The sequence below is a fragment of the Lithobates pipiens genome, unplaced genomic scaffold, assembly GCF_037356315.1.
Source record: "Lithobates pipiens isolate NorthernLeopardFrog02 unplaced genomic scaffold, aLitPip1_a1.2 Scaffold_3, whole genome shotgun sequence".
In the NCBI taxonomy this organism is placed as follows: domain Eukaryota; kingdom Metazoa; phylum Chordata; class Amphibia; order Anura; family Ranidae; genus Lithobates; species Lithobates pipiens.
This window is the reverse complement of record NW_027507790.1, coordinates 65,172,564-65,187,414: the sequence shown is the minus strand read 5'-3', so window position 1 is coordinate 65,187,414 and position 14,851 is coordinate 65,172,564. Positions and strand designations below refer to the sequence as shown.

General features: G+C 41.6%; 1 protein-coding gene across 2 annotated transcripts in view; it reads left to right on the top strand.

Annotated features, from left to right (window-relative positions):
* ADGRD1 (adhesion G protein-coupled receptor D1) overlaps window positions 1–14,851 on the top strand; it is an 843,751-nt gene that overhangs the window by 520,461 nt on the left and 308,439 nt on the right. For both annotated transcript variants that reach the window (XM_077461779.1, XM_077461778.1), the window contains one exon: window positions 11,820–11,923. In XM_077461779.1, coding sequence (XP_077317905.1) covers window positions 11,820–11,923 — 104 coding nt within the window. The remainder of the gene's footprint in view (window positions 1–11,819; window positions 11,924–14,851) is intronic.

The following is a 14,851-nucleotide window of genomic DNA, read 5'->3' as shown; positions in this document are numbered from 1 at the left end:
TCACTGTCTTGCATACTTTGAATCTCTTGTGCCTAATGTGGTGTCCCTAAATAATATTGGTCAGCGCTTCTTTATAGTTCTTTCCACCTTCCTATATTGGCCATTGAATCCTGTGATAATTTCTGTATTTTGTTGTTGCTTATCCAATACTTTAATAGCAGTTACTCTGTCGATTTAGTTTCCATTCTCCTGGTACTCTCTAGTGTTTATTTTTTATATCCTTTTTCTAATGTAGCTATAAGGCCAGTTGCACATGGGCGTAATTATTTAGTGATGTTTAATCAGCAACTTGTTGACAGAAAGTCTGTGAGTCAAAAAACCTGTGTTTTAAAGCCCTGAGTAATGTTGAGTATAGGTGAATAAAGGTGCGTAAGTGTATAGACAAGTAAAATGATTTTGTTTTTTAAATCAAATACTTTTTATCAAGTTTACATTTTTACACACATTCAGACAAAGCATATAACAAATGTCCTTACAAAACAAGATAATTAAAAAAAAAGAAAATAAAAGAGAAAATTAAATAAATAAATATAACAATAATTTGCTCCGGCATATAGCAGTCATCCCTAAGGAAAGTCAACGTTACAACACAATTAGTAATTCAGTTAAGTTCCCCATAATAGACCCATCATAGAACAGCATCACTATTGTCAGAGTCAGGGAGATTGTCAACACTAGTGGAGACTACGTATAGGGGAGCATATAAGAGAACCAGATTTTATTACATCTATTCATACAACCCCTGTGTTTATAGGTAAGTCACTCTCTATAAAGCACAGCATTCACCTCTGTGCACCACTTAACACAAGTCGGAGGGCTAGAAGACAGACAACATGGAGAATCAACTTACAGGCAATAAATTACAAATGGGTAAATACATTTTCTGAGAAAATAATGGCCAGTCCTCCTGGAATATGCCCAACAGAGCAAATTTAGATTGATTAATTGAACAAAGTTCCAATAAAATATGGAATATATCTATCCAGTATTAAAATACCGTAGGACAGTAGAGGTCGACCGATATATCGGCCGATATTTGCCTTTTTTAATTAATCAGCATCGGCCGATTGAGCTGATAAAAAGGCAGATTTAGAACAGCGGGACTTGGAAATGACTTCTGTAATAGAAGTCAGTGTAAGTTGTCTGAGTCGTCATAGAAACGTCTTTCCTCCTCTCTGGGCAGCCTGCCAAGAAAAGAACAGAAAGATACAATGTTTACACTTGAATGAATGAAGTCATCTCAGTGTGTAGAGTTCTCAGTTTAACCATTTAAAGACTAAATCTTTTCTGACACTTGTTGCTTACAAGTAAAAGTCCTGTATTTTCTGCCAGAAAATCACTTAGACCCCCCAAAAAGTATATATATTTTTTTAGCAGAGATCCTAGGGAATAAAAAGCAGTTGTTGCAACATTTTATGTCACACGGTATTTGCGCAGAGGTCTTTCAAATGCATTTTTTTGGGGGGGAAAAAAATACACTAAATGATGTAAAAAAAAAAAAAAAAACTAAAACAGTAAAGTTAGTCCATTTTTTTTTTCGTCCAAAAGTTTTGAGTACTTGTTTTTATTTTATAGGCTGCTTGCACACTGGAGCGGCCAGACGTTGATGGTAAAATGTTGCTAGTTTTAGCAGTGATTTACCATCATTTTAGCAGTGCTATTCGGCTGCTAGTGGGGCGCATATAATCCTAGCTAGCGGCCGAAGAAGAGGTTAAATGCGCCCGTGAAGCACCGCTGCCAAATCGCATTGCATGTGCTTGGGCAGTGGTGCCCATTAATATCAATGGGCAGGAGTGGTGGAGAAGCGGTATACACCACTCCAAACGTGCTGCTTGCATCGCCTCAGTGTGAAAGCACTTTGTCTTTCACACAGACTGCAGGGGAGCCGTTTTGCAGGCACTTTACAGGCGCTATTTTTAGCCCAAAAGCGCCTAAAAAAATGCCCCAGTGGGAAAGGTGTCTGTTAGGTTTTATGAGATGAAGGGGGATAAAAAAATAAAATAAAAAAAAATAAAAAAAAATCGGCCTAACATATCGGCCCAAAAAAATCGGCATCATATATCGGCCATCGGCCGCCATGATTTCTAAATATCGGCATCGGCATCGGCCAGAGAAAAACCCATATCGGTCGACCTCTATAGGACAGTGCCATAACATGTGAATGAATGTGTCCGTATGCATACTACAACAAGGGCAATTAGCTGAAGGTTGGTAACCTCAAGAAATCTATTTTTGAGGGATATAATAGGCTCTATGGAGTATGAAAACCTGTGTCAGCATTTCGGATGGGGAAAGAAATACTTCTGGAAGGATTTTTCATGCTGCTGCCCACTGATCTGTGTTTAGATCTTGCCTATATCTTGACTCCTACATTTAATCAAGGTTTTAGAGCTGACTGTCCTCAGTAAGGCTTCATATAAATGACCAATTAGACTCTCTTTAGAATCAGATAGTGTCACCACCATAGAAAGAATGTAAAAAAAAAAAAAATATGGGTTCCAAACTAGTCTGAGACTGTAATACATGGAGAAGTTATAGATACTGAAAAAATACTCTATTCGACAATGATACTGCTCTACAATAAGGTCAAATGATAGCATAGTACCTCCATTATACAATTTATGATGATATACAAGACCAGATTGTTTCCAGCATTTAAAACCAGTAAGTTTATTTCCTTCTGGAAGATTACAATTATTTCAGATAGGCATATACTGCGTAGTATCTCTGAAGAATCCATGTTTCCATAGTTCTTGAAATAATATATCTATCTGTTTAAGTATCCAAACTGAACAAGTATGTAGCATAAAAAGAAGCTGAAGCATCCACATTATTTTTATCAAATGAATTCTTCCTTCTACTGACAATGTTAATTTACACCAAACAGCACTTACTAAATAATAAAAACATGTTTAAGTTAGGATACTCTGCCACATTAACATACTTCTACTCCCAAATATTTAAAAAATATAAAAAAAATGTGACCAGCTTTATTTCAGTAGCTGCAACTGGGAGGAAAACCCAAAGAATCTTCTTTAAGTAGTAATTAGGGACGTTACTGCACTAAGAGAGTGTGTGGAATGACCTAGTAGTCTCTACTGAGTATGAAAACTTCTGGAAGGATCTTTAATGCTGCTGCCCACTGATCTGTGTTTAGATATAGAAACTATATCTTGATTCCATATCTGTCTACATTTAATCAAGGTTTTAGAGCATAGGTTGAACTTGATGGATGGTCTTTTTTCAACCTCACCTATTATGTAACTATGTAGAGCTGACAACCCTCTCTAAGGCTTCATATAAATCACCAATTAAACCCTTTTTAGAATCCGATGTTGTCACCAGCATAGAAAGAATGTTTGAAAAATTGTAATATATTGGATATAAGTGAAGTGGATATTTATTGTGTGTATAATTTTTTTTTCCTTCAATAAATCGGCCTCCTTATCTCAGCAGTCATTAAAGAGGTGTCCTCCCCCAACAAAAAATTTAAAGTCACATACTGTAGCTGCTGACTAATATTGGATTCCTGGAATTCAGCGATGTTGGCACCCCAGCCGATGTTCCCATCAGCTCTTGAGTGCAGCCGCCACCATTCGTAGTAAGGGAACCCGGAAGTGAAGTATTTGGGCTTCACAGCTGGTTCCCTACTACGCGTGTGAAGCGCGCTGCACCTTATGAATGGCCCAGCAGTGGGGGAAGGAGGAGGGGTGCTAAACTTTCAAGTGATCACACTGTGGCGCGATCTCTCGGAAGTGGGGACAGGTACCTGTCAAAAACAGTTCCCCCCCTCCCCCCAAAAAGGTGCCAAATGTAGCCCTGGAACGGGGGAGTAGGATGATAAGTGGAGCTTCCACTTTTGGGTGGAAATCTGCTTTAACATAACAGAATAAGTAATTACCCTGAGCCCCCGAAAACTCCTTCTAGTGGCTATTCCACAGTTCTTTGTATTTAATAGGGATGAGCCGAACACCCCCCTGTTCGGTTCACACTAGAACATACTGAAAAGGCAAAAAATTTGGCAGAACACACAAACACAGTTAAAGTCTATGGGACACGAACATGAATAATCAAAAGTGCTCATTTTATAGACTTATTTGCAAGTTATTGTCATAAAAATTATTTGGGGACCTGGGCCCTGCCCCAGGGCACATGTTTCAATGCAAAATTCGTTTTTTAAAAACTGACTTTTTTTCTGGAGCAGCAATTTTTTTTAATGCTTAAAGTGAAACAATGAGCAGAAAGTCCGACTGTGTGTATGCTCCATCGAACATTTGTTGTCGGACTTTCCACCAACAAATGTTGGCTAGCAGGTTCTCAAATTTTCCGCCAACAAATGTTTGTTGTCGGATTTTCCAAATGTGTGTACGTACGCATTAGTGCGAAAACACCAATGAAAGACACACGCGTTATAATAAAACACAGAAATTATCTTTACTGTGAAGTTTCTTTAATATAATAACAAACAGTAGCAGCATAACTGAACAATAGGTAAATATATCTCAAGTTAATTAACTGTATAGCACTGACTGAGAATCAAGAGCAATATACTCAATTACTCAATAGTACTGTCAGGCTGCTTTCAGGGGATTCCTCAACAGCAAATAACCCCTGAGAGCAGAGGCAAAACCCTTTAACAATGAGAGATCACCAAAATGACAAACACTATAATGAATTGGTCACCACTTTACTTAAATTGGGCTTATGAGTCCAGGCAGGAGGAGAGCAGAGAAATTAACCTTTCTTATGTCAGATCTCTCTCTTCTGTTCCCTGACACCATGGGCCCAGAAAACACAAACACACTACCTAATGCAGTACTCAATAATGTAACTCCCAAGTTCAAATTACCCACTCATACACTGCATATACTGAGCCCTGGATGTATGTGTGTGTCTGCAGTAACTTCAGTCCCCAAGCCCTTGGATCTTCAGCTAGCCACTTTTAGTTGGTGCACTTAGGTATCCTGCTTGGTGGTGTACAGTTGCAGTATACTGGCAGTGTCCACGTAACAAGGTGGACACTGTGACTGCTCAATGGGGGGGTAAGTGTGACCGAGGTTCTGGTACATGTGGGCAAGATAGGTAACGTTGTCTGCAGTGTCCTTGTTTCCTGCAAATGACTAAGGGCCCACTCACCAATCCTACGGTCAAGGCCAAGTGAGATGTACTGGAACAAGGCAGGCTCTTTAGGTAACCTGACTGGCTACTTCACCACTGGAACACTTCACGCTGTTGGTACAGGTGCCTCTGGAGATACACCTGAGATCCCCTATCAGGCAGAATGTCCTGACAGGCTGCAGATGCTTGGAAGAATGATACGCCGACCCAGGAGGCAACACCTCTCCCCGTAGGTCCAGTCTTCTCCCTTGCCTTGCAGGGTCTCCCTGCTCCCAGGCAGATAAGATGGTGTCTTACTTCTTTTCTCCCAGAGCATGCTGGAATCTGTGGTCCTATTCAACATTGAAGGTTGTGGGGTAATTTGTGTTAGGGACCACATGTCTCACCATCCTTTGCTGCAGCAGCTCTGCCTGGTGATTGTCTCTCCTCCCTCTGCCAATGAGGATGCAGGGAGGGAGAAAACAGATGGCTGGGTCTGTGCGAGCACCCCTCACATGATGTATAGAGGAAGAGAGGGATAGGTAGAAATCTCCCACACGAGCTGACAGGATCTCTCTCCCTGAGAGCCTGTGTAAACTCCCGTGGCAGCCGGTGGGCAATGCGGTGCTGTGGGACACCCGCTACACCTGTTTAAGGGTGATGAGAAGATGGAAGGGCATTCTGGATTTCTAATTGCTGTCCTAGAGAGACAAGACCGATTCTTCATAGATACAGAGCAGTGAGTTAGTGTTGTCACCCTAGGACTGAAAGTGTGCTTTTGGCAGTATCATCAGGTGAAAATAATGCAAAAAGTCTAAAAAAAAAAACAATACAGACACCACTTCAAGGACAGGAAAGCTGCAATATATTATATTTTTGTTCTTCAGTTTAGATATACAGTACTTTAACATTTAGAGCAAACAGAGCTCCACTTGTAAGGTATACAGTCATTCGACTTCAACTGATTTCAATACGTTTGTATCTTTTTTTTTTCAAATGAATGATTATTATACAAATCTGAAAACATTTTTATTCTACACTTTTTGTTAATAAATGCGTTCACACATATATTTTTTTTGTTTTTTTCTCAACTTCAGTCAATTTATACTTTATGGTGAAAGTGAGCCCAGGGCATGCTCTGTCATTCACAGCATTTTCTTTAAAAATAAAAACTGTACATCAGCAATTTATGTGTGGATGGTAGAATTGTGCACACATTTTGCCCCTGATGTTACACAGTGATACACGTTTATGTGGCAGGTGTGCTGTCAAGCTTTCCCTGGTGCCTCTCCACATGCATGCTGTCATTTCTCATGCAAATCAGAACAATGCTTACAAAGCCCTTTGAAGGAATTTACATGAATAATATAAGAGCTCAAAGAGATCTGTTACACAGAGGAATACGTTACCAGACTTCGAAAGAATCACATTTTATGGAGAGCTGTATGTTAATAAATGTCAGATTTTCCTTTTTTTATTAATAATTCATGCTGGATTTATCAATTAAAAGTAAACACTTTAAAATATTTTAAGGTTGCGGTTGCTAAGGTTGCTGCTTGCATTATAGAAATATATGAGAATATGAGAGTAAAATGGAGATGAACATATAGCGTATTGAGATTTCACTCAGTTTACCTCTGTTGGCATACATGTTAATTGGAAGCAGGTTGATTTTTAACTAATATATAAACTGTGTATTTCAGCAACAGACATTGTTGATTTACTGATCTGGATGCTTAGAAGTGGCAGTTGACTTAATTTTAAATGCTAAACAGAGTGGAATTTGGGCAAAGCCAGATGGGTAATGGCAAGATACCCAAAGTCCTCATGTTCCAATAAAAATATGCTCTTATACTCTTACGTATACGCTTACGGGCTGCTTGTATTGTGATCTGTCCTTCAGTTTATGCACAGATTGTCAGCACCGGATAGAAGTCTATTCAGCTGACAAGCCTAGGCGGAGTACCATGCTGAGCCACCTGGGAGAGGACAGACAAAAACATAGCAGGGGTTGAAATGCCAACTTATGCCAACTGTTATATCATGGTGGTACTATGCTGATATTTAAGGACTTCTGTTTGTGTCCAAATTGCTCCTCTCCTCTTACAAGTCAATGGGAATGCAAAAGTAGCTCAAGGTGGGTTAATGCAGCTTAGGAGAAGCTCAAATGCAGACCAGAAGAGTCTAACATGAAGTTAAAATGTTGCATTCGCCCAGGGGTCAAGTCCTGGGGAAAAAAGTGTGGGAACTCCCACCCAAGATCCACTCCCCCACCAAAAAAAAAGATACGCTCATATGCATATATATATTTCACAGAAAATACAGTGCAACTTTTATTGTAAAGTGCCAGTTTACAAAAACTCGCAGCGGAAAACTCGCAGCGGACCTCGTGGGTGGGAGAACTCGGAGGCTCAGCTCAGGAGAGAAGAAGTTGAACTGGAAAAGTCTGGCAGCTCACAGTTGGGCTGCAATGCTGGCAATGTGCTACAGCGGCTGCGGGAGTAGTCGGCGGCGGCCCCGGGACTGTCTGGCACTGACTGGGCAGTGGGCACAGGCTGGATCCTTACCAGCAGTAAGTGTGGCTCTGTCTGGTGTGGTGTCTGTGGCTGGCTGCTATCTCTCGGAGGTGCTGCTCAGCCTAGCAACCAGTTACTCTGACATATGCGGGACACATCTGCTAATGGGAACTGAGTTCCTGTTGTGGAAAAAGTACAGGAACTCCGTTTCCATGCATTCCCGCAGGACTTGAGCCCTGCATTTGCCTATGGACACAAGCCCGAATGTATAATGTCTATTACATTTTAATGCATAATAGAAGCATCTTCCGTAGATAAATTAAAATGCACAGTAAAATGAGGAAAACTTCAGTAAATGTTGCCTGAATGTTTATAAATCAGGCAGAATATAAAAGGTTCTAAATTAGCACACAATGTGATTGTCTATTCTTGTAAATAGCCTTCTATAATAATATTATATTGTAATAAAATAATGAATGCACATTCCTATCTTGAAAAAGCCTTGTCTTCAAATTTTGCCATGCAACTGGTTTCACATAATTTCCTTGAACTAAATCGTCCACTACCCACCCTCAAATGTGTGGTGATTGACCACTTTCCCTTGCTGGCCGGAGATGGAGAACACCAATTCCCCATAGCCTATTATTGCAATGTGAATGTCACTGGATCTATGAATTACAAACTGCAGTACCAAAAGGCCTCAATGAACAATTGCGTTGTTCCTGTGATCTGACTTATCACAACAAGATTCTGCACCATATGATTGACTGACTACCTCTTTGATATGCAGTTCTTCTGGGATATGATTGGCAGTAGTGATCCTATGCATTAATTTGTTTTAATATGCTGTTTTGTTTAATATCCTCATGTACTTTTCTGCGATCAGTGGGACTCAAACTGCTTTTAATTGATCATTGATCTGTTTATTTTCACTTTCAGAACATGCATTTGGTGATTTAACACTGGATTTGTGTCTGTTTTTGTACGTGTCTCTTAATCTGCATTCCTGATGCGGCAGGCTGCTCTGTATGTTTTCCTCTACACATTACATGTTCACCATGCTCTCCTACTCTAGCTCTGACTTAGCATGGGTGGCCATCTTGCCTAGGCAGCATGATACTCTGTCATGCAGTTTATTTTGACTTTTATCTTTATTGCCTGGATTTGGCTCCTTTTATTTATGTCTATTTTGTATGTACTTTTGCTGTTGTTTTGATGTGCTCCCAAATTTGAAAATTTGCCCATTATTGTTTTTAGCTGGTACATTTGCACTTGTTGATGTCATCACATGTGGATGGTAATGACAGGAGGGGTTTTAGGGTATATATGTTGTGTTGCTTCACTTGTTTGTTGTCCTGAGGAAGATAAGCTTGTGCCTCATCAAAATGTTGAAATACAATCTTCCCTGTGCGTTCATTTCTCAAGACTCGAGAATGCTGCTCTCTCTTTAGGATTATATGTACTACAGCCTGTGCTGCGCATCTAGGTCATTTTTTTATCTCTGATATGTGTGCAGTGGCAACCATTGGTTTATATAGAAATGTCTGTGTGATATTATTTGCCTTAGAAATACACAAAGCCAATTTATTTATAACACATTTTCTTAATTAGTTGTCTAAATCAGTTCAACATATTTTAAGCATTTCGTTCTTCACAATTTTATTTCATATCACCTATATTAGTGATGGCGAACCTTGGCACCCCAGATGTTTTGGAACTACATTTCCCATGATGCTCATGCACTCTGCAGTGTAGTGGAGCATCATGGGAAATGTAGTTCCAAAACATCTGGGGTGCCAAGGTTCGCCATCACTGACCTATATTGTATACAATACATGCCTTCTGGGTTCTTTAGGGGTGTCTTGGTAAAATGCCTAAAAATTGTTCCAAATAGCCCTCAAACTTCAATAATTTCAATAATATTAAGCCCCTCACACCATTACAAATATCAGCTTTCAGTTTTTGGAGGGAAAAAGTTATTAACTCTCCTGGCAGTATTCCCAAGTGTGGCTCAGGGTTAAATTCCAGTACCATTAGCGGTAACCCTGAACCACATTGCATTGCAGAACTCTGGTGCAGTATACTTACCTTGTCACCAGTATCATGCTTTGTCCCCCCACTGTGTTTCCCCCACCGGATAATCTGCCCGATGTCCTGTGTTACACACTCTGTTCCCTGTAAGCATCGCGACGCATGGTGGCGGAGTCCGGCAAAAAAAACACCAAATACTGTTAAACTCAAGTTTAGGAGCTGCTAGTGTACATGGAGCCCAACAGGGTGGTGCTTATACAAGATGTTATCATCACTGATAAGTACCTAGGGCAGAGTGATTACCAAATACTGCCCCGCTAAGGTCTTTCATGTCTAAACCCAAGTACTGATTGTTCAAGTAATGGACCATAGCTTGTCAACAATCAGGCAGTGTACATGTTGACCAGCATATCAAGTATTGGTGAGTAATGTTACCAAAACAGGAAGTCTTCTTAACGAGACCTCAGAAAGCAATAGAAACCTGACAGAGGTTGTAACCCGTATATACCCCAAAGAAAAAGGAGCTATGCTTTGATACATGTAAACTCCTTTGAAAAACAATTCTTCTGTTTTTTTTGCATCTGAAGTCTCTGTGCAGTCACTCAGTATGATGTTGTGAGATGGGAAAGGTTGGACACCAAAAAAATATTCAAGGTGCACTGCACTGGAACTTATATTATCTCCCCAATAGAGATGAGGTATGTTCAGACTAGAATCTAAACTCGTGTGTGGGAGTCTACCAGGAAGCCAGCCCCTATATGGGCCAAATCATGCAATTGGGCCATTCCTCGCTCTGCAGCAGCTTGTATACAAGGGGCAGGGCCATCTTTAAGGCAGGGCAAAAGGGGCAGCTGCCCTGGGCCCTGTCATTGTTGTGGGGCCCAAAGCAGCTGCCTCATACTTGCCAACTATCCCAGTTTAAATTCCCTTTTCCTTTGAAGTTTTAGTCCTGCGCTGTGTCCCAATATCTCAATGTGAAGTGCTGGTACAAAGGCTGCCCAGGCTCTGCCTTATTGTCATGTACAGATGACTCACCTACAGACCCTGTGTTTACATGTAAATAACCGACATTCATATGTAAATAGTGGCGGCATTCATAAGTAAATAGCTTTGGCTGGCGGCATTGATATGTAAATAAAGGCGGGATTCATATGTATATCATGCCCCCCTGAAGTGAGGAGATGATGTGCTTTAAGCTCTAGCAACCAATCAGTGAGCAGTAATACTGTACAGTAATCTCTAGCAACCATCTAACAAGCAGAAATCATTAGCTGTAACCTCTAGCAACTAATCAGTGAGCAGTCATGTGTGCTGCAACCTCTAGCAACCAGTCAGTAAGCAGTAATGATATGCTGTAACTATTGGCAACTAATCACAATTGCTGCCTGATCTGATATAGTAAACTGATTTTAAGTCTAGCTGCTATTTATTGTATGTCTCAGAGCAGGTGGAGAGTGAAATTGAATGGGGGGGGGGGGGGCAAGAAAATTTTTGCCCATGGTCCAATCAATATTAAAGAGAGCCCTGACAAGGGGCACGCATAATTGTAGCTAAAGGGAAGAGAATGCCTCTGTGGCAGATGATTGGTCTGTATAGGTGATGACTTCCTTGTAGGCTCACACACATGGGTTTGGATACTAGTCTGAACATGCCCAAGCTCATCACTGCTCCTCAGTAGGAATTGGTAAAAAGGACTTAGAAAGATGTTTCCATTAAACTGGAGTTTTCTAAATATTTAAGGTTAGGGAAAATGATAGTAAAATATAGCGAATATATATGTCTTCATTTTGTCACTTGATTGAAAAAGCTCCGAAGGCACACAGCTTTCAGTTTATGACATTTAAAGGCAGCAACCGGAAGCCTAGTGCAAGGCATATTTTTGCTGCGGGCACATGGAACAATGTTTGTCGTAAAAAAAAAAGAAAATACTGCATGACTTGGGGCTGTTTTGTTCATCTTTATGATTTCTGTCTCTTTGCATACATGAATTACTCGGAGATGCAGTGCAAGACGTGATGTGATGGCATATCTATAACAATGCATGCATGGAAACACAATTAGTGCTAGTTGAGTGCTAAGGTTAAATTGATAAACTTGTCAGAATGACAAAAAGCATAAACTGGAATTAATGATGTTAATAAGTGTTTTTTCTCTCGTGTTGTTTCGCACGCACAGCTCTCCAGCTCCCACAAGGTGGCGTTGTCCTCCATCAGTTACATTGGCTGCTCCCTGTCCATTTTCTGCCTGGCAATTACACTGGTCACATTTGCTATACTGTCGTGAGTAATTTTTCACATTTTATTATTTTATTTTTCTTCTAGATCCCTGCTGAGCAAATATTACTGTTTAAAGACGATGTTAGATTTATGTGCGTTCACACTGCAGACTAGCAAATGCACGTTAACTTTTGGATTCTTTCAATCATAAATGCCATTAATTCTCACCAACCCTTTAATTAGATTTTGCCTATATATTTGCAACAGCTGGGTGGTTTTGCTCAAATTGCTTTAATTTCCTGATCAGAGGAGTTTTCCATTTGCGCTCATCACATGTTGTAGAGCTGCTTTTTTATTATCTCTTTTCAGCCGTCTTGGTGTGATGGAAAAAGCACATGCCATATTAAAGGGGGTGTTTTCAAATCACTTTTTGTGTTAGCTAGACCATAAAATCACATCTGATAAGGAAGATAAAGAAGTACATTGTGAAGTATAGATAAAATGAGAAGAAACTTATTACATTTGCTTTCCCTAACACCTGTAAAATACAGCTACAGGTGCTTGTGGTTATGTAATAAGGTTTGAATACAGCACAGTTAAAGTGGAAGTCCAGTCAAAAATGAAAATCTTTCTATTAATTATATGTAAAATGTCTTTATCTTTGACATTATTCATTTTCAGTATAGCTGATTGCCAAGCTTAGAAAGTCTAATCAAAGCCAGACAGTCAGCTTCTTCCTGTTCTTCAGGGACAACCTCACTTCCTTATTTCTGAATTCTGCATGGGGGCCTCTCACTTCCTGAAAACGTTGTCCCTCCTCTCCTTTTTAGACAGACATGCCTAGACCTGCTCACCTCCGCCCCCATCCCTCCTCTCCTTTTTAGACAGACATGCCTAGACCTGCTCAGCCCCGCCCCATCCCTCCTCTCCTTTTTAATCAGACATGCCTAGACCCGCTCCACTCCGCCCCCATCCCTCCTCTCCTTTTTAGACAGACATTCCTAGACCCGCTCACCTCCGCCCCCATCCCTCCTCTCCTTTTTAGACAGACATTCCTAGACCCGCTCACCTCCGCCCCCATCCCTCCTCTCCTTTTTAGACAGACATGCCTAGACCCACTCACCTCCGCCCCCATCCCTCCTCTCCTTTTTAGACAGACATGCCTAGACCCACTCACCTCCGCCCCCATCCCTCCTCTCCTTTTTAGACAGACATGCCTAGACCTGCTCACCTCCGCCCCCATCCTTCCTCTCCTTTGTAGACAGACATGCCTAGACCTGCTCAGCTCCACCTCATCCTTCCTCTCCTTTTTAGACAGACATGCCTAGACCTTCTCAGCTCCGCCCCATCCCTCCTCTTCTTTTTAGAAGTATGTTCCTAGACCTGCCTAGCTCTGCCCCCCTCCCTCCTCTCCTTTTTAGACAGACATGCCTAGGCCTGCCCAGCTCTGCCCCCATCCCTCCTTCTCATGTCTTCACAGCCTCATTTTGGATAGTAGTTTCTCCGGGGGGGGGGGGGGGGGGGGGTGGTGCAGGCTTTGGAAGTATGTTCTGTTTGTTAGGCCCCTTTCACACTGGGGCGGTGGGTGCATTGGTGGTAAAGCGCTGCTATTTTTAGTGGCATTTTGCCATCAATTTCGGCCACTAGCAGGACGCTTTTACCCCCTGCTAGCATCCGAGAAAGGGTTAAAACCCCAGCAAAGCGCTGCTGCAGCAGCGATATGCCGGCGGTATAGCTGCGCTGCCCCATTGATTTTAATGCCCATGAGTGGTGAAGGAGTGGTGTATACACCGCTCCTTCATCGCTCCAAAGATGCTGCTAGCAGAACTTTTTTTAGCGTCCTGCCAGTGCACCCCTCCAGTGTGAAAGGCCTTGGAGAGATAGCAGCGGCTCTTTCAGGGCACTTAGCAGGCGCTATTTTTAGCGTTATAGAGCCTGCAAAGCGCCCCAGTGTGAAAGGGGTCTTAGAAACTGTAATATAGATTACAATGCAACATGCTGCAGATTTTCTACAGTGTACAACCACGTGGTTGTTTCAGCATGGCACTGTGATGACACTGTACATGGTCTGGCACTGTAATGGCACTGTGTACATGGTGTGACACTGTGGTGGCACTGTGTACACGGTATGGCACTGTGATGGCCCTGCGTACATGGTGTGGCACTGTGATGACACTGTACATGGTGAGGCACTGTGATGGCACTGTATACATGGTGTGGCACCGTAATGGCACTGTGTACATGGTGTGGCACTGTGATGACACTGTATATGGTGTGGCACCATGATGGCACTGTGTGCATGGTGTGGTACTGTGATAGCACTGTGTGCATGGTGTGGTACTGTGATGGCACTGTTTACATGGTGTGGCACTGTGATGGGCACTGTGTGCATGGTGTGGCACTGTGATAGGCACTGTGTGCATGGTGTGGCACTGTGATAGGCACTGTGTGCATGGTGTGCCACATGCCCAGCTGAGGGAGCTACATGTGAGTAATGAGTTTAATGCCCCGTTTCCACTTCGGTGACTTGTCATGCGACTTTGGACACATAAAGTCGCATGACAAGTCACAGCCCATTGATTGCAATGGCATACGTTCCCATCTATGCGACTTTGAAAAAGTGCCTGCACTGCTCTGATGCAACTTTTGATGCGACTTTGATCTTGAGTGTAGTTGGATCAAAGTTGCACTCAAAGTCACATTCTAAATCACACAGCTTTAGAGTCGCACTAGTGGAAATGTAGCCTAAGGCTAGAGTGCGAATCAAAAGTCGCATCAAAGCTTTGCAGGTATCTTTTCAAAGTCGCTGATTTTCAAAGTCACATAGATGGGAATGGGTGCCATTGAAATCAATGGGCTGTGACTTGTCACGCGACTTTATGTGTCCAAAGTCATATGACAAGTCATACTAGTGGAAATATTAGGCATATTACCAGTTCCTTAAAAAAAATCATATGCTAAAATACCTAACCTGAACAAATGAGCAGATTC